A 20,835-nucleotide genomic window follows, 5' to 3' on the forward strand; every position below is an offset into this window, starting at 1 on the left:
GAAGCATGATTATTTCTGAACTACAAAGGGCCATCCTATAACAGTACAAGCATTAATACACCATATGAACTCACTGCACTGTCTGGTAGTTTAATATAATAATGGATATGTGACATGGCACAAAAGCCTTTTGAAATTTCACAGGTTAACTTCCTCAGGACAAAGATATTGTGATAAGTATAGCAGCTGTGAAGTTTATTATAATAATTTTTATATTTACATTTGTGTCCCTTTACTATTGTATGTCTCCCCTAGTTCTTACAGCATCATTAAACAATTGAGCTATGAGTATATACACACACACGTATATTTGAAGGACAATATGATGATATGAGTGTTGAAGCCACAAGAATTAATCTGGTCATCTCAGAAAACATTGACAAGACACTATTTACTTTGTTTATGACACAGTGCCTTCGATCCCTCCAACTAGGAAGCCAGATGCCTTAGTTACCAGGGTACCAATTACCTCTACAGAGGTACATAGATGCTTAAACTCCAGGCTTAGTGGATAAGTCTGACTTTTAGCCTCCATACAGCTACAAAATCCAGCTAGAGGAAGACATGTAAAAGGTACTTGCCAATGCCATATAGCGTTTATCTCAGGGGTTAGAGCACTCACCTGGCATTGGGGAGATCCAGATTTAATTGCCCCCTCTGCCACAGGGGGAGCAAAGGCTTCACCCACCAAGATATGGTAGGGCTCCCTCAGTCTCTCACACTGAAACTAACTAAAGAGTAATTGGTGCAGGGGAACTTAACGCTGGGTCTCCCATGTGAGTGGCCTAACCACTGGACTATGGAGTTATTTGCAGTTGTGCTCTCTCTCCCTCTGTCTGGCCCAATGAGTGCTGCACTGTGAAAAAATACTTAAATAGTCATTGGGATAGAAAGTGAGAGCATGAGAGACAATGACTCTGATTGGTAGCCTGTAGGGTGACCAGACAGCAAGTGTGAAAAATTGGGATGGGGATCGGGGGTAATAGGAACCTATCTAAGAAAACCCCCCAAATATCAGGACTGTCCCTATAAAATCGGTACATCTGGTCACCCTAGAAGCCTGGTAGGTAGGGCACGCACCTGGGACATGGGAGACCTGGGTCTAGTCCCTTCCTTCAATCACACTTTCATTATTTAGCCACAGTGGAACAGCTTTAACAGGAGAGATTGAGGGAGCCCCATATCAAATATCCTATAGTTCTGTGGATGGAGTATGTACCATAGAGGTGGGAGACCCCTGTTCAAATCTTCTCTCATCCTCTGACAGAGTGGGGGCAGCGGGGAGATTGAAGGGGTGGTGTGGGTGGGCCGAGGGTTGATCCCCCCGCCCTTGGTGCTTGCAGAGTAGGGGAAGCTGCTGCTGCTGCGCAATGTGCTCCTTCTAGCCTACAGCACCTTCAGCCTCCTTGGCTGCCTCATTGTCTCCAGTGCCAGTGGACTGTGCCTGTGTGGGGTAAGGCGGGGGCACTTCCCAACTATAGTACTGAACTGTACTGTGTGGAAAAAAAATAATTCCCTGGACCCTAACCCCCCCTCCATTTACATTCATTCTTATGGGGAAATTGGATTCGCTTAACATCCTTTCACTTAAAGTCACATTTTTCAGGAACTTAACTTCAACGTTAAGTGAGGAGTTACTGTATTGGCTTCTCCCCATTGGCTTCTCCCATTGGCTAGGTCCCCAACTAGTGTGCTGGGTTTTGTGGATCGCATTATACGGCATCTATCTTTCCCCATTCATTGTATAGGGAGGCTAGATCTCTAAAGCAGACGTTGTGAATTGCAGTGTTATCCTTGTGATTTCTAGGAGTCTAAAGGCTAGGTGTTGTGACGCTGAGCATTGCAATGCCTAAGACCCTTTGTAGATCCAGGCCTATGAGTCCAACCAATGGTGCAGGGCTCAGAGGAAGCTGTTAAAACTTCTAAAGCTACCTAACATAGCTTTTCTATATGTAAAAATCTCATTTCTTTAAGGTCTGATATCTTGGATTCTTTCAGGGCTAGAAGTGAGTGCTGCATACCCCATTTTGAACATGGGAATCTTCCTTTCACGTTGGGATCATGCTCCCATTTCAGGCCCATCAGGGTCATTACATACAGCACTCCAACACTTTTTTTCTCTAGAAAAGCTGTCATTGGGCCATGACTGAATTTTGCCCACACTGGGCCTCAGATGGGGTAATTATTTCGGGAAATCCCATATTTTTGGGATGAAAAGGAGGAAACATTCTGCGGCAGGATTATTTTTAAAAAAAAAGCAGCTGTTTGAATTTCTCAGAGGTTTGGAATGTCAGAATACAGCCCCTTAAAGGTGTTAAAGGGTGGTTAGAGGGGTTTCCAGTTACACTATGTAAACTTGATTGAACTAATCTGATTAAAAAAAACAACACCACCGTATTTCATTATGTAGACAAGCGTGTGATGCTTAATAGAGAATGTGTTCTTTTCTATAATTTTTGAACCGTTATAGAATTCTAGAGCAGGGATGTAATTCCCAAAGACGTTCTGTAAGATGGTTTCCCAAAAACAACCTATGGAAAGGTTATCATTCGCTATTAAAATCTGTAGGCATTTATTTTCCACAATCAGCTGGAGTGTGAGAGAATCGTGAGTGTGAGAACCACACAAGTGTAAGAAGTGTGTGTGCCAGCAGTGCGCGTGGTGATGGGGAGAGTGAGCATGTCTGTGTGTCTCATCTCCTGAAAGCATCGCCCCTTTAAGAAGGCAGTTCCTCAGGAGGTTGTTCTTGTGCCTATTGGAGCAATCATAGAGCAACGTGTCTCTGTCATGGCAGCTGCTCCAGGTGGCAGTTTTCTGAGCACTGTCTCCAGTTGATCACAGCAGGAAGAACCAGTGCCTCATCTTCCTCACCCGGACGGGGGAAATGCTGTGACAGATGTATTTAAAGAGACCTGCAGCTGGTCTCTCCTTCTGTCTCTTCTATTTGGCTTCTTATTTCACCAACAAGGTGAGGACGAGGGAGCTGCAAGTTGGTTTGTATTGATTGACTGAGTGAGTGAGTGCCTGAGAATTCCTTTTTTAATTCACCTCCTGGATTTTCTCCCAGATCTGACAGGAGGAAGGCTAACAGCATTTCTTTCTCTTCTCAGCATCTTTCCTTGCCTGCTGAAAGAGGAGGAGCTGCTATTTCACTTTCAGTTTCTCTTGAGACTTGAGAGACTCCAGCTGGTCATAGTCAGCTGCATACAAACCCCCTTCCTCCATGCAAATAGTCCTTGTGCACAGACAGAGGAATCAGGAAGTGGTCCTTATCTTGTTGAGACTTTCAGCCCCTATATATGAGGGAGACACCCAACAGAAACCCCAAACCCCATATTAAAAGGATGCCTCTCTGCGTCTGTCTCCCTTTAAAAGAACAGCCCAGTGGCAAGAAGCCGTAACATATAACAGTTCCTTCACGTCTTATACCCAACGTCTGTCCCGCCCCCGAGAAAGCAGTGAGGGGGAAAGTTAGGTCGAAGGAAAATCTGGAAAAGCTGAAAGTGATAGGAGGCATTAGGGGCTATTTGTAAATACACAGATTACAAAGTTAGTGTAAGGCAGAGAATAAAGCCTTGGACAAATGAGTGAAGTGTGGCTCTGTGGGGGAAAGGGGCTGGGAAGAATTAAACAAGTATTAATTACCGTTATGATTACTGTACAGTACTTTCATGTACGTGTGACTGCCATTTTATATTTCTTCTCACTTTTTAAAAACTTCTTTGGAAGCTTGCAATTGAAACATGAGGCTTCATTATCTTTCCACCTATTCCAGTGTAAAGCAGGAGTAACTGCACAGAAGTCAGTGGAATTATAGCTGTGTACATTAGATGAGAACTAGGCTCCTGGTTTCTTAATGTAATCCTTAAACATTATTATTGTTCTAGTATTGCTCATGAGTGCTGTTTCGCTGACACTTCCTCCCCCTCCCTAAGAAGAATGGAAATGTTTAAAATCCTCTCAACATTTTTACTAGAATTAAAAAAAGAAAATAAAAGAAAAGAGTGGGTCTAATTTTGGGCTTCTGACATCTGAGATTATCTTTTCAATACAATGTAAGGCTTGTAAATATAGTAACTGTTAATTTACAGTGGCAGACAAACACTGATAGCAGTAAAAAAAGGCACAAAACTGAGGATTATACTGATTACTAAAAGTTTGCCAGTCCCTCCAAAATTAGGGCTGCAACATAAATGAAATCCCAGCTTCTCAGCTAAAGCTCTAGTGGGTTTCTATTTGCTGTTATGGGGATATGATTGTCCATGATTTCATGCACATCTGAGCCTCATTCAGCTGGCTCCATTTTCAAAGATGTGAAAATAAGCAACATTTTCAAGGTATGTAAATTGCAATATCCTGCCTACTTACAAGAGCGAAGGGAGGGCCTCTTTGCAGTCCAAACAAAAAATGTTAGCTACAGAGCCGGTAGTTACATTGCTTTGACAGTGTTAGTTTAATATTCTTGTAAGTCTATTATTAGCTGCCTGGCAAATATAGAAAACAGAGGTGGTAAAGACCTGATAGATCATGTAGTCTTTATGCTTTCCAACATAGGATTAAGTGTATACCAGTAGGCACAGTAGCCACCATTAAAAATAGAATGGTAGCTTAGTAGTTGCAACATTCACTAGGGAATACTGCAAACACCAAGGTAACTTATCCAAGACAAAACTGCCAAGTTTTAAAGGGTGATCATGGTAGCTAAGCAAAGCTTAATATCCATTGTAGCCTCATTAAACTATACATTCAGTGCAAAAATCTACTTTCCACTGTGCTCTCTTATTGATGTTATTGGAAGTTCCATGAAGAAAAATATGCCAGAGTGCACACTGTGGATGAGAATATTTATAGCCTAAACGTATTCCAGAATTGTTTTATTTGTTCGCTAAGTACCTGAGTTTGTGTATTATGTAGTTTTAATTCCACATTCTGAGTTTCACAGGTTTATTTTGAATGCCTGTCTCCCAGGGTTGATGGCATCAGTAAGTCTGGGATTCTGCTGTCAATGAGAATGGTGGAAAATTAGTGGTAATTTCACTCAAGCCAGTGGAATTCTAGTGGTAAAATGGACACAAGTGAGATCAGAATCAATCCCAGAGTTTGTATTTTGAGTGTCACATATGTCGGAGAAAAACTCAGTTCTCGCTTTTCTGTTTGGGTGCAGCAGAATCAGATACTTTATTCTGTTTAGCAGCTACAACAGGGAGAGAGTGCACTAGGACATAGGGTCTCCCCCTTCCTAGACAGGTCTCTCTCAACAGGTAAACAATTACAGCAGCATTTATACTTTTGTTACAGACAATAATAAGCAACAGCTGCATTTTGTTTATACATAGGTCATCCTGATATCTTGTTTTTCTCACTTAAGAGACTCCAGTCTAGGTTTCATATTATCTACACAAGGTTGAAAAACAACTTCTCACACAGTTCTTTTCCACTCGCCTCACACAATCCTTGCTTCTACAAATCTCGCGTTTAGGGTTACAGTTAGCCTAACTCTTGCTAACAAAGACTGTCATGCATTAAGATCCCCTACAAATCCCTGTCAGTTCTTTCTGTACTTCCACACATAACTGTGGGGAAACTATGAAAGCTTCTTCTTCTTTTCTCTGCCAGAGGGTGCCTCTGTGGCACTGGTGCAGATACTTTGCAAGAAGAGACACCTTTGTTTGTACAACAAAGGTGTGTGGAAATCCTTAGGAGAGATGGAGAGATGGAGAAATGTATTTTTTCATGCAGACACAATATAAAATCCCCCTCCATCTCCCGCGGCTTCTGAGTTTGTCCCACACACATTCTATTAAGAATGTCAAGGGGTGTTGACGTAGCAGGTAGGAACTGAAAAGGACCAAAACAGCAGCTGTGTGGTATCTAAATGCTGTTGGGCTGCAGAAAGTGCTAGGGTAAATCTATTTTAGATAAGATAAAGAGAGTCCCTCACACACCTAAACATTGTTTATGGCTTTAATGCAGAAAAGTTAAAAGATAATCAGAATAAGGCATTTTCATTTGTCCTAGGCACTGCATGAGCAAGAGCAAAGAAAGAAAGAAAGACACTTGTGCTTTAAACCAAGACATATATCAACTCTGAAGAGTATCTGTAAAATGGCACTTTCTTACTCAGACCTCCCAGTGGGTATTGAAGTCATTTCTTTAGTAACAAAATATAGGGGCCAATTCCTGCAAGAGATTCACATCCTCCATGCCCATTAAGGGCAATCGGTGTTGAGTTTTGCTCAGCTCCTTCCAAGATTATGCCAATAGGTGTTTGCTACTTTTTACTCCTGAAGGCATTACAGAGCAACTATGGTTAAGACTGCAAGCTGGATTCTTTTCTGGCTCATGCATCAATAGGTTTGTTAGTTAAATTTCATCTGCAGGGCTAAATTCTACTTTCATTTACACCTGTACAGCCTAATTGTTGCAATTATTCACATACTCGTCTGAAAAAATGTGTAGCAGGCATATTTATTCACATCACAACTAAAAAGTTAGCTTGGAGTATGTATTTAGTTTCACTGTGAGGCAAGCTGCATAAAGACACCTCTGAAACCCTCGATACCCAATATTAGAATACTTACTGGTCAGGTGGGTATGTGGATAGAAAGTGTAATGGACTGGGTGATCAAATAGATTTTCACTTCTCTAAATTCTACAATTCTACTTGCAATTTTTATTTATAAGAATCATGAATAGTATATGAGAAATGAGGGTATCTTTTGCATACATATGTTGGTTAAGTTTGGAGCCTGTGGTTTCAACCAAAGACACATATCTTTGGACTCTATATTATTAAAATGTCAGTAACAAGTCTGCATTACATTATGCCCAGTAATGAGATAGATAGGAAACCCAGCCTAGATTGACTGAACTAGATGAGATTAACTGAGCCCACTCACATGCCTATAACCCCATTAATGTCAGTGAGGCTCTAAGTGGGAACTTGTAAAAGTGCTGGAGTCCTAGCACAGAGCCAAAAATTACTCCGTATGATTCCACTGCAAGTCTGGAAGCCCCAAAATGATCATTGTGGTTCAGCCAAATTTCAGGTTCAGTGCTGAGCCCTGTAGGCAGAGTCTTAGCCTGTTGTCTAAGTGAAGTATGATCCTTACAGGGAATAAATGTCTCTGCTAGCACCCAATGCCTTACTTCTTAATAATACGGTCCCCTTGCCTGCTCCTCCCTTTAGCACAGACAGCTTGTATTATCCCTTTTGGGGGTTGGCCAGCAGTGCGGGAACAATTTGTATAGTGGGGGTGCTGAGAGTCATTGAACCAAACTGTAAACCCTGTACATAACGGAAACCACTTTAGGCCAGGAGGTGCGGTAGCATCCCTAGTTCCAGCATCTATGGGTGTGGCAGAAATTTTTCCTTCCTTCTGAGAAAGTTTAACTCCTTCCTCCACTTTACTGGGGATGGTGTTTATAAACCTTGTCATAGCAAGTACTTAGGTGCTGCATAGGCATAAGTGCCGGCAGATTTTAGCTCCTTATTTGCAGAGACACATATGTGGGAAATCACCCTAGGATCCACATCCCACACATACTGATCTGCTAAAACATTCTAAAGAAACAACATTAATGCTTCTTCTGTAGCATGTTACATTTCCAAAGCACTTTCCAAACACTAGTTAATATTCCATGCAAAAAAACTATACTAACTACACTGAAATTGCAAAGTGCAGCGCTCATCGTCAGGAAATGGCAAAGTTAACATGCCCATTCAACCTTTCCTCTGCTCCAGGATGGGCATGCAGTATGATACAGTTTTAATTACATTGTCACATATTTTTTTCCTCCAGGTCCTCCATGTGCAGTGTGGAAGGTGCTCAGTGAATGTGACAGCTGTCCAATATTTATATTTTTCTCCATTGTTCAATATGCAGCCCTCAGCCTTTAGTTACTCTAATGCCATGTAACTCCTGCACTGAATGAGGCAGGGTCCAACACATCTGAAATGCTAAGAACAGTTCTGCACTGGGGATGTGTCTAAAATTGCACTGATTTTAGAATTCCTTGCTCATGCTTTCTTCTGTAGAAGTTTCTTGTACTCCATTGCTTTCGTGAATGTCTGTTAATGTTATAACACTATGGATGTGTAATGTTCATTAACTTGGTATTTGTTTTCCAGTATGTCCTGTCTGTCCTGAAATTCACCTACCCTACCCTTTTTCAAGGGTAAGTACCATTTGAAAAACACATTTGTTTGAAATATGACTATAATCACTAAATGTCTAGCTGTTCCATGCTGAAGCTAACTTTAGCATCTCCTGTCATTACATGCTTTTATTGTCTAGAAAACATACTCAATGTAGCCCTAGTAAAGTGTTTGTTAACCTGGCTATGTTAATATTAATGTCATCCTGGTAAAGTATCTGTTTACAAGATCAACAGCCTCTCCATCAATTCTAGTTTTCATGGTGGCCTGTTATTTTAACCTAGGAAAGTACCAATTATAAGATTCCCACACCATTTCAAGAAGTACTGATTTTGGCTTATGTGCATACATGATTTACTTAATTTAACAATTAAAGATGAATCTGTATCTAGGCTAACACAAATACAAGGGCACTTTATTTTCAAGCTCAGCCCATTTCTTAATTGTAATTCTGTATTACAAATCACAACTTCATGCAAGTGACTCTGACAAGCCTTTTGTTTTGGCCAAGTTATCTGTATTTACTATCACTGCTGTCATCAATTTATAAAAGACATTGAGTGAAATCCTGGCCCATTGACGTTAATGGAGGTCAGGATTTCACCATCATTTTTGTCCTCTTGGCATATGTGACCTGCCAATAGTGTTTATGGAGAGTGGATATTTTCAAGTCCTGGACCATTACCTAACTTTTTCTGTCTTTCCCCCCCGCCCCCCTTTACTGTGATGAACCCCGGTGAATCTCCATTGTCTTTGAGGCCTGTGAGGGCTATTAATCTAAAAAAGAATTATGAACTTTTTTTTCAGGAGTCTGTTCTACTGTTAATGTGTGTACAAATTACTTTATATTACTGTTTCACCCAAGAGGTCTGGTCATGGACCAGGACCCCACTGTACTAGGCACTGTACACACACACAATAACTCTTCATATTTTCTGGGATGAAGTGTGTGTGAGGGGAATATGTAGAAGACAAATATGGTAAGTCCTCATTAAAAGTCAGCATTCACTAGCAGTTACCACACTGTTCTATCTGAGTTGCTGCAATTATTTCCTTTTCCAAGTACATGGAAATAGTGGGCTATCTTGTAGTAATGGTTGGTAAATACTGACTGTTAAAAGGCCTTTGCATGCTATCCCTTTAGATTTGGGAGTAAGTGAGCAGGGGAGAAAAGCACCTTATCCTCACCATCTCACCCTACCATAGGTCTGTTGTCATTGCTTGTGTTCTCTGTCTAATGTAGGGTTCTCTCCTGCAAGGTGCTGAGGACCTTCAACTCTCATTGACTTCAATAGAAGTGGTGGGTGCTCTGCACCTTGTAGGATTATCTTCAATACCAGAGGTGAGTTTGCTCTCTGGGACTTGATCCTGCACCATTAACATTAATGGGAGTTTTGCCATTGACTTGAATGGGAGCAGGATCAAGCCCCTGATGAACATCCGGCTTACCCAGCTTTTACATTATTGTATGCCCCTCATCTAAACAAGGTAAAGTGAACTGTTGTAGCTGCACTGATTGTTCTTAATGTTTCCTGTGGGCAGTAAGCTATCTGCTTTCCACCAGCATCAGGCTGTAGAGCAGGGGTGGGCAAACTTTTTGGCCTGAGGGCCGCATCGGGGTTCCGAAACTGTATGGAGGGCTGGGTAGGGAAGACTGTGCCTCCCCAAACAGCCTGGCCCCCGCCCCCTATTCACTCCCTCCCACTTCCCACCCCCTGACTGCCCCCTTCAGAACCCTTGACCCATCCAACCCTCCCCCGTTCCTTTTCCCTTGACTGCCCCCCGGGACTCCCTGCCCCTTATCCAACCCCCCCAATCCCCGCCCCCTTACCATGCTGCTCAGAGCAGCAGGACTGCCAGCTGCGCCGCCCCGCTGGAGTCAGCCGCGCCACCATGATGCCCGGCAGGAACTCGCAGCCCCGCCCAGAGCGCTGGCGGCATGGCGAGCTGAGGCTGTGGGGAAGGGGAGACAACAGAGGAGGAGCCGGGGGCTAGCCTCCCTGGCAGGAAGCTCAAGGGCCGGGCAGGCCTGCGAGCCACTGTTTGCCCACCTCTGCTGTAGCGTGCATTGCATGTGATGGTGTCTTTTTTTTCTTTTTTTGCAACACACTGCTTAAATTGAGCGCTTCACAATGAAAGGACTAACAGGCAAACAAACCATTTGTGCCTAACAGTTACACAGGTTACAATGGTTTTGCATTACAGCACAGTACACTAAACATTTACTGAATATAAAGCAAACAGTATTCAAACCCCATACCACCAAAGAAGACTCTGCTAAACCAAAGGAAAAGGAAATGTGCAACATAAAACTAACACTGAGTATACAGATTTTCTTTTTATAGTTTAAAATAAATTCCCTCACAGTCTTTTCATGATTTCACATGCTGTTTCTCTAGTAGGATAGAGAAGGCTCTTCTGATAGGGTAGAGTGTTATTAGGTGTGAAATACCAATATAGTGGCAGATCCAGGATGTTTTGGATTTTGTACAAAAAACTAGCCAGTTATGAAGGAGCTCTTTCTAGAAGCTACAGATTAAAGAGTGTTGTGTGCAGTCTATGTATTCATTATTTGATTGTTATTGACAGTACGCTTGGCACTAGATAGAAGAAAATATAGTTTGTGCCGTAGGGAGTTAACAATCCATACCTAGTGTGAGCTACCATGAATAGTCATGTTTGAGTTGATATGTGAAGTCAGTGGGACTACACCTGGTATCTCTGGTGCTTACTGCCAGGAATGATCCACCTGAAGCCAGTTGTTGAAGCCTTAGATCCAGTAGCATTTACAGGGTTTAAACTTAAACAGATGGACAAAAAGAATCCCCAAACCAAAACAACCTGGGAAGACAAAGAGGAAGTTCAATCTCAAAACATTGTTTATTTAACTGTTTTCTTTTCCCTTCTCTCTTCTATAATATAATGGAACAGAAAGTTAGCTTTTGGGTATCATTAGCATGCATAGTGCTTATCAGACAAATAAACGGACAGATCCCTGCCTACAGTCTACTTTAACCCAGAGCAAGAGTCCATAAATCAACGGTGTTGGGAAAGTATATGGAAGGACCAAGGTTATAATGTAACAGAGCTGGGGTGCTAATCTTTAATGTGGTCAGTTCCTTCCTTATAAAGTATATTTGAATACAATTAGATTTGGGGCAGTGGCCAGAGTGATGGCTGGGGTGGAGAGATTGAAGGCTAATGAAGAGGAAAGGGTGTAAAAGAAAAGAGCAGGGCTGTATGCAGTACAACAGTGGAAGGCAACTTGTGGCCCGTCAGGGTAATCCGCTGGTGGGCCTCCAGACAGTTTGTTTACATGTGCACGGCCGCAGGGTGCCCATCACTGCTCTGCAGGCTCAGGGGTGACATTCCAGGGCTAGGAGGCACGACAAGAAAAGATGCCAAGCCACATATGGGGGGAACCTAACTTCGCTATGGAAAATATGGTTTGTGATTTTTAAAAAACCCACCAGAGTGACTGTTCTGTGTTGTTTCAGGTGGCAGACATTAGTTGGTGGATTTCTGCTCCACGTCTCCTGGAAGCTGGGCTGGGTGGAGATCAGTTGCAGTTCAAGGTACGGTGAACTCTGCAATACGTCATTAATATTTATTTTTTGTTGTTGGACTATGACACAGTTAGGTTTGCTGCAGAGGAAAATATTGAGCTGCCACGTAGGAACAGATGGAAAGTGAGCACAGTTCAGAGTATAAATGTACGGTTTTTAAAGACAAACTCCACTTAGCAAAGGCATGAGATACAGCCCATGGGTGATGTGAAGGTTCAATTTTCCATGAAGAGTGAGTGGTAAAAGGTGGTGCAACCAAGATTTCTTGACTTACATATTTTTAGTTGTAATTAAAAAGATACATCTAGTTTATTTGATAAAGGAGTGAAATTTTCAAGGTGATATTAGTTGATAGGTTTTTCAGATAGAGCACTTTTGTGTTGAGACCTAAACAATTTGAATAGGGCATTGTAACTCTGGACTCCATAATTTTGAATGGAATCCTTTCTTTTGCAAGTAGTGGGCTGAATTTTGCTTTCACTTATGCCCAAGTAACTAGACTGACTTCAGAGAGGTTGCAGGGACGTAGATGGCAACAGAATTTGTCCCGACAGGGCCGGTGCAAGCACTAGGCAAACTAGGCGGCCGCCTAGGGTGCTGAGATTTGGGGGGCTCCGAAAAGCGGTGCCTAAAAATAGGACCAGATAGCAATCAAGACGCAGGCTGTAGAGAGGGTGTAGATAAGAACCACGCTCCCAATGAATTGCTCTCCTGCCATACAAGGTACGTCTACACTACGGGACTATTCCGAATTGCATAAACCGGTTTTGTAAAACAGATTTTATAAAATCGAGTGCGCGCGGCCACACTAAACACATTAAATCGGTGGTGTGCGTCCATGGTCCGAGGCTAGCGTCGATTTCTGAAGCGTTGCACTGTGGGTAGCTATCCCGTAGCTATCCCATAGTTCCCGCAGCCTCCCCCGCCCGTTGGCATTTCCGGGTTGAGATCCCAGTGCCTGATGGGGCAAAAATCATTTTCGCGGGTGGTTCTGGGTACAGCCTCACCCCTCCCTCCCTCGCTGACAGCGGCAGACAACCGTTTCGCGCCTTTTTTGCTTGGTGAACCGTGCAGACGCCATAGCACAGCAAGCATGGACCCTGCTCAGCTCCATACCGCAATCGTGGATGTTTTAAACACCTCGCGCACTCTCGTGCAGTATATGCTGAACCAGGACCTTCGAACCGAGGCGAGTAAGAGGCGGATACGGCAGCGCGGCGATGACAGTGATGAGGACGTGGACACAGAATTATCTCAAACCGCGGGCCCCGGCGCTTTGGAGATCCTGATGGTAATGGGGCAGATTCTATCCATTGAACGCCGATTTTGGGCCCGGGAAACAAGCACTGACTGGTGGGACCGCATTGTGTTGCAGGTGTGGGACGATTTCCCAGTGGCTGCGAAACTTTCGCATGCGTAAGGGCACTTTCATGGAACTTTGTGACTTGCTTGCCCCTGCCCTGAAACGCCATAATACCAAGATGAGAGCAGCCCTCACAGTAGAGAAGCGAGTGGCGATAGCCCCTGTGGAAGCTTGCAACGCCAGACAGCTACCGGTCAGTCGGGAATCAATTTGGAGTTGGAAAATCTACTGTGGGGGCTGCTGTGATGCAAGTAGCCAAAGCAATCACTAAGCTGCTGCTACGAAAGGTTGTGACTCTGGGAAACGTGCAGGCCATAGTGGATGGCTTTGCTGCAATGGGATTCCCTAACTGTGGGGGGGCGATAGATGGAACCCATATCCCTATCTTGGCACCGCAGCACCAGGGCACCCAGTACGTAAACCGGAAGGGGTACTTTTCAATGGTGCTGCAAGCACTGGTGGATCACAAGGGACGTTTCACAAACATCCACGCGGGATGGCCAGGGAGGGTTCATGACGCTCGCCGTATTCAGAAGCACTACTCTGTTTAAATGGCTGCAGCAAGGGACTTACTTCCCAGACCCAGAAAATAACAGTTGGGGATGTTGAAATGCCTGTCGTTATCCTGGGGGACCCAGCCTACCCCTTGATGCCATGGCTCATGAAGCCATACACAGGCAGCCTGGACAGTGGTCAGGATCTGTTCAATTACAGGCTGAGCAAGTGCAGAATGGTGGTGGAATGTGCATTTGGCCGTTTAAAGGCGCGCTGGCGCACATTACTGACTCGCTCAGACCTCAGCCAAACCAATGTCCCCTATGTTATTGCTGCTTGCTGTATTCTCCACAATCTCTGTGAGAGTAAGGGGGAGACCTTTATGGCGGGGTGGAGGCTGAGGCAAATCACCTGGCCGCTGATTTACGCGCAGCCAGACACCAGGGAGATTAGAAGAGCACACAGGAAGCGGTGCGCATCAGAGAAGCTTTGAAAACGAGCTTCATCAATGGCCAGGGTACAGTGTGACTGCTGTGTTTGTTGATGAACACCCAACCCCCTTGATTGACTCAGTCCCTGTAAGCAACTCCCCCTCCCCCTTCGAGTACAGGTTACTTATGCAAATAAAGTCACTCTCATTTAAAAAGCATGAATTCTTTATTGATTCATTAAAAAAAGAGGGAGAGAAGTAAGGGGTGTGCTTTGGGAGGAGGAAAGGAGGGATGGAGAAGGCCATTAAAAAAAAAATTCAGAGTAACGACATCCTTCTGGTTGGGCTGTCCACGGGGGTGGAGTTGGGCGGGTGCACGGAGCCTCCCCCCACGCGTTCTTACACGTCTGGGTGAGGAGGCTAAGGAACATGGTGAGGGGGAGGGTGGTTATACAGGGGCTGCAGCGGCACTCTGTGATCCTGCTGCCGTTCCTGAAGCTCCACAAGACGCCGGAGCATGTCAGTTTGATCACGCAGCAGCCCCAGAGTTGCATCCCGCCACCGCTGATCTTCCTGCCGCAACCGCTGATTTTTCCTGCCGGTCTTCCTGCCGCCACCTCTCATCTCGGTTGTCCCTCCTGTCCTCACGTTCACTGGCCTCTTTCCTGTAATTTGAAACCACGTCCTTCCACTCATTCAGATGACCTCTTTCATTGCGTGTAACTTCCATAATATCCGAGAACATCTCATCTCGCGTCTTCTTTTTCCTCCGCCTTATCTGTGCTAGCCTTTTGGGATGGAGGAGGGACGCTTGAAAAATTTGCAGCTGCATGAGGGAGATAAATATTTAGAAAGATACATTTTACAGAACAATGGTTATACTCTTTCACAGTGAAAAGCACTATTCACCTTACATAGCACATGTGATTTCCCTACAAGGTCGCATTTTTCATCTTAATAGTGCCTGCTTGCAGCTCTTGGGTTACAGATCTCAGACACAGGTTCCAGGCATCAGGATTCAGCTTGCATGCGGCCATGGTAAGCCACTGACTCAGTGATTTACCCCTCCCCCCCCAACGCAAGGCAAATACCACGCTAGCTCCCTGCTAATCAACAACCTTCCCCCTCCCCCCCACCCACTGCTTGTCCGGTAGCTTGGGAAGATCGCCTCGCCGGTGACCAAACAGAAAAAGATCATCGGCATTTCACTCCTCCCCTCCCCCCGCTTTGCTACGTGCAGGAAAGTGTTTTTTTTAAGCTGCTGCATTCCACGAACCCAGTAGAAAAATGGCCACCCCCCTTACTTAAATTCCTGATTTCTAACCAGGTTATCCTGAACGATATCACTTTGCTGAGGATAACAGAACAAGATAAAGAGCGGATGCTTCTTGAATGCCAGCAGTCACCGGGACCATACGCCGCTATGCTTTGCCACGCAATGATACCTGATTACTTGCTATATGCATGGCATGGTAAAGTGTCCTACCATGGTGGGCGGAACAAGGATGCCTTGCCCAGAAACCTTCTGCAAAGGCTTCTGGAGTACCTACAGGAGCGCTTCATCGAGATGTCCCTGGAGGATTTCCTCTCAATCCCCGGACATGTTAACAAACTTTTCTAAGTAACTATACTGTCTGCGAATGCGTCCCAAGTCCTCAGGGCAAATCAATCATTAAAAAAGGCTTGCTTAAAAAACACTGTTTTGCTATTTGCAAAGGTACACTCACCAGAGTTTCCCTTCCATGGCGTCATTCTCTGGAATAGTTGCTTGTGAGGGCTGGGAGCAGTGGTAATTCCGTCAGGGTGATAAAAAGCTCCTGGCTGCTGGGGGTCACGGAGTGCTGTGTGCTCTCTGCGAGGTCTTCCTCTTCTTCTTCCTCTTCATCTTCCCCGTCTGACATGGCAGAGATTACAACCCCCACCTCGGAATCCACGGTCAGGGGTGGGGTACTTGTGGCGCAGCCCCCTAAAATTGCATGCAGGTCATCATAGAAGCGGCATGTTTTTTCGACCTGCCCCGGACCTTCCGTTTGCTTCTTTGGTTTTCTGGTAGGCTTGTCTGAGCTCCTTAACTTTCACTCTGCACTGCACGGAGTCCCTGCTGTGGCCTTTATCCGTCATAGCCTTAGAAATTCTTTCAAATACTTTTTCATTTCGTCTTTTGGAACGCAGTTCTGTTAGCACTGAATCATCTCCCCATATAGCGATCAGATCCATTACCTCCTGAGCGGTCCCATGCTGGGGCTCTTTTTCGATTCTCAGGAGACTGCATTGTTTAACTGTGGCTGATGAGCTGTGCGTGGTCACCTGTGATGATGAGCTCTCCACGCTGTCGAAGCAGGAAATGAATTTCAAAAGTTCACGGGGCTTTTCCTGTCTACCTGGCCAGTGCATCCGAGTTGAGAATGCTGTCCAGAGCGGTCAGTGGTGCACTGTGGGATAGCTCCCGGAGGCCAATACCGTCGATTGCGGCCACACTAACCCTATTCCGATATGTTAATACCGATATTAGCGCTACTCCTCTCGTCGGGCAGGAGTACAGAAACCGATTTAAAGAGCCATTAAAATCGATATAAGGTGCCTCCTAGTGTGGACGGCTGTGGCGTTAAATCGGTTTTAGGCTCCTAAAACCGATTTAAACGCCTAGTGTAGACCAGGCCTTAGACAGCCAGCGATTAGGGAAGTCCTTTGATTAGATCACAGACTATAGAGAGGTGATAAGAATCACACTCCCAGTGAATTGCTCTCCGACTCCTGCCATTTAGAAAGCCAGTGAAGTCCTTTGATTGTGAATCGATAATTGTACAGATTGCTATGTTGGTAGGTACATGATTACAGTACAAGCTCCTCTGTCTTGTAGATTGCACAGCAGCAGCCAGAAGGAGAGTGGAGCAGCTTGCCTCGGGAAGTGTAAAACCCCCCGCTGGGCTGAGCTGTGCTGTCAGTATGGTGCAAGTGGGACGGCTTGCACATGGCATGCTCCTCGGAGAGCCGGCTGCAGGATTTCCAGGGCAGAGGCTCTGCTTGCGTGGAGGGGCGGCTAAGCCGCTTTAACCCACTTCCTTGCGCCCAGCTTTCTACCCTCCCGACCCTGCTTTGGTATGAGGGCCGCGCACTCTCTGCCTCACAGTCCTGCCTGCCCCACACCCCCCTGCTGGAGCGAGAGCCCAATATTCAACTCCCCAGCCCGGGTGCAGGACGGACTTGTGAAGGCAAAGCAGGCCACATGCTCCCATTGCCCTGTTGCAAGTGCACTTGGCCCGCTGCTGCTGCATGCCAGGGACTGGAGAGGATAGTGCCTATTTCATCTTGCGGCTCTTTGAATCCTACCCCTCCCGCTGCCCCCCTCCACACCCAAACCCAGTCCGCTTCCCTTGCCCTTCCCAGCCAACTCCGATCCTCCCAGTGACCGAACCCCGGCTGCAGACTGCTCCCCTTGCACTCCCCAGCCAAACCCGAACGCCCACTGACTGAACCTGGTCTGCTTCCCTTCCCCACTAACCCGATACCCCACTGACTCAACCTGGTCTGCTTCCCTTCCGCTCCCCAGACAAACCCAATCCCTCACTGACCCGAACCCAGTCTGCTTCCTTCTCCTCCAGGCCAAACTCGAACCGTCACTGACTGAATCCGGTCTGCTTCCTTTCCCTGCCCCAGCCAAACCCGAACCCTCACTGACCAAACCCAGTCTGCTTCCCTTCCCTGTGGAGAAATAAATTCTAAATTATGAGGTGTTACTCTGTGACAGTGTGTTGTGTATAATGTATGCGATTTATTTTAAGATCCATGTTATGTTGTGCAAAGTGAAAACGATAACAATGTCAGCACTGTCAGGTTATTCATTTATTTTCATTAAATATGTAGACTAAATAATTCAATTAATAAATTTTCAAGCTGGACGTGTATTAATTCTAATAAACAATGCCACATTATGCAGTATTCATTTTTGAAAGTTTTTAATAAGTGATGCTGGGGGGAGAGAGGGAGCGCAAGGTGGAAGTTTCGCCTAGGGCGCAAAATATCCTTGCACCGGCCCTGCGTCCCGATATGTTTTTTATAAACAATTTGGATAGAGTGGAAATATTTTGGGCCAAAACGCTCATTGACAGGATCAGGCCCTTCAGAGAACAGCCTTGTTCTGCTGGTGGTAGTTGGTAACTACAGTTATTAACAAACTTTTATTCTGTATGCCAGGGGTAGGCAACCTATGGCACCTGTGCCAATGGCGGCACGTGAGCTGATTTTCAGTGGCACTCACACTGCCCGGGTCCTGGCCACTGCTCTGGGGGGGCTCTGCATTTTAATTTAATTTTAAATTAAGCTTCTTAAACATTTTAAAAACCTTATTTACTTTACATACAACAATAGTTTAGTTATATATTATAGACGTATAGAAAGACTTTCTAAAAACCATTAAAATGTATTACTGGCCCGCGAAACCTTAAATTAGAGTGAATAAATGAAGACTCGGCACACCGCTTCTGAAAGGTTGCCGACCCCTACTATATGCATTATTTTTCTTTACCCTTAATATATCCTGGAAATACAGAAGAGATGCAGGCATAAGTTACATCCTGTCAATTTTTTTTAAGTAGGCCTCATTTGGAAATGATTTTTTTTTTTGGATGAAACCAAAATCAAAATTGTTTGTCAAATTTTTTCTTTGAGGTTTTTATGGGTTGTTGAAAAATTTAAAGCCATACCCAGAACTAAACCGAATATTTTTTTGTTTCTAATGTTTATTTCTTTCAGTGAAAACCTTGAAAAATGTTGAAGAAAATTTTAGATGAAAACTTTGGATTTTGTTGAAAAGCCATTTTCTATCAAAGAAAAGATTTGATGGAAAAATTTTGACCAGCTTTTTTGAGTGTTTTGGAAACAAAGCCCTACATCCACTAGATGTCAGTCTGATACAGGGAATTAAATGAGACTAACAACCCTTGAGAGATGAACAGTTGAGAGAATTTCTCCATAGTTTTATGGAGTAGGCATTCTCTAACTATTAGTTAATGACTAAATTAAATAACTAGGAATAGCCAGTGCTTTAGACTCATTCTGCAAAGCACTGTAATTATATTCCAGTCTTTGTATGAAGTCTCATATTTTGCTGTACTCTTAGCTAGGTACTGCAATTCATGCAAGACATTTAAGTCCAAATTTTCAGAAATGCTCTTTAGTTCTGGGTGGCTTTAATTTTTGAGAGCCCATCTTTAGATAGCTAAACATGGTTTTTAGAGGTGCCAAGTGTCCACATCGGCAAGTGATGCTTCTGGGAGCTGTGTTCAACACCTCTGAAAAATCAGGTGCATCAAGTAAGGCACCCAAACTTAAAGGGTGCTTTTGAAAAATGTAGCCCCATTAGCTTTGCACTGTAATATCTCTTTCTCCTGCGTGTACTTCTGACCCTGAACCCAAGAAATATCTTTTATAAAAGCTAAAAAGCAGCAGATACTGAGCTATATAAGGCATGTGGCTTACAACAAGTTTTCTTTAGCGTTTTGGACACCCCAGTTTATCATCCCCCAACTCCCAAGGCCACCACAGTCACCCTTCTCCTACCTGCAAAAAGGCTGGATTTGTAACTCTGTATGGAACTTGGCTCAGCAAGAAGGGCTCTGTAGAGAGTGGGAGATGTTCCCACCCTTAGGGGCTATGCATAATATCGCCATAGTTACTCAGGGAGTAAGAGACGATGATTCATATTGCATTCACTCAAAGAGAAATGCAGAGCCCTAAGGATCTGATTCAAAACCCACTGAAGTTAATGAGTCTTTCTATTGACTTCAGTGAGCTTCTGATCACATCCTAACAGCCTGGGAAGTTGCCTTTTCCTTTCCTGTCTTTGTTACAGCGGTTTACTTCCCTGTATGCATGTCGCTGCATTCTGCTGTCAGTCACGTTACTACAAGTGACTCGGGCCATGTCTTCATTACAGATTTATGTTGACCTAACTTATGTTGGCATGCAGTTATTAAATCGCTTGTGTGGCGGGGTGCACACTTGGCTCCTTGTATTGGTGGTGTGCGTCCTCACCAGGAGCACTTGTATCGATTGTATTGTCAGCGTGTGGCATTGTGGGACAGCTCCTGAAAGCCAGTAACAGTCAACGTAAGCAACCCAGTGTCTACACTGACACTGCATTGACCTAAATACATCGACCATGTGACCTTAGGCCGCTCAGCGAACTGGTGTTATTAAATTGGTGTAGAGAGGCACTTATGTTGGCAGGAGCCAAATTTAAGTGAAGACACTTCCACAGATAGGTTGACTCAAGGTAGCTTATGTCAGTTTAACCTTGTAGCATAAACCAGGTCTCATGTGCCTCTCATGTGCCCTCTCTTGGCCTAGGGTCACACTACAGGCAGCCTTCTTCAGTTTCCCCTCTTGGACTATTCAAAGAAACGTTACTTGAGGCTTTTTCTTGGTCAAAAATACCCAACGTACTGTTACATCATCAGAACTTCTTTTTGAAATTCTTCTCCACTGCATTTGATATGATTGCACTGGAGAGATAAACATTTCAGGAATTCCTGAAACTTCACATGGTGGTCAGGATTTTTTTATTTTTATGTTCCTAATGGGAATTCAGTTCTCAAGTTGCGGGGTTTTATTTTTCCAGAGTTCTCCATTCCAGTGGCATCGTTTGCTTTAGGTAGGGATCTGATGTGAACTCATTGGTAGTGCACTACAGTAGGTTCAGATCCTGATCCAGGCAAGATTCCAGTTGAAGTCAATAGCCTTAAAAGGTGCATTATTCCTATCAAAATGATCATAACTACCCAATAAACAAGAAAGCCTGGGGATTTCTATGTCTGTGACTTTT

General features: G+C 44.4%; 1 protein-coding gene across 15 annotated transcripts in view; it reads left to right on the forward strand.

The window, feature by feature from the left end:
* The first annotated feature begins 2,617 nt into the window (after positions 1–2,617).
* Positions 2,618–20,835, forward strand: part of TMEM241 (transmembrane protein 241) — a 142,769-nt gene continuing 124,551 nt past the window's right edge. For 4 of the 15 annotated variants that reach the window (XM_045003311.1, XM_045003313.1, XR_006576587.1 and 1 more), the window contains exons 1-3: positions 2,639–2,968; positions 8,132–8,178; positions 11,656–11,733. In XM_045003311.1, the coding sequence (XP_044859246.1) occupies positions 2,897–2,968; positions 8,132–8,178; positions 11,656–11,733 (197 nt within the window). In that variant the 5' untranslated portion in view covers positions 2,639–2,896. Of the gene's footprint in view, positions 2,969–8,131; positions 8,179–11,655; positions 11,734–20,835 lie in introns of all 15 variants that reach the window. The other 11 variants (XM_045003310.1, XM_045003318.1, XM_045003316.1 and 8 more) reach the window with 11 other exon arrangements.

Source organism: Mauremys mutica, chromosome 2 (genome assembly GCF_020497125.1).
Source record: "Mauremys mutica isolate MM-2020 ecotype Southern chromosome 2, ASM2049712v1, whole genome shotgun sequence".
Classification (NCBI taxonomy): Eukaryota; Metazoa; Chordata; order Testudines; family Geoemydidae; genus Mauremys; species Mauremys mutica.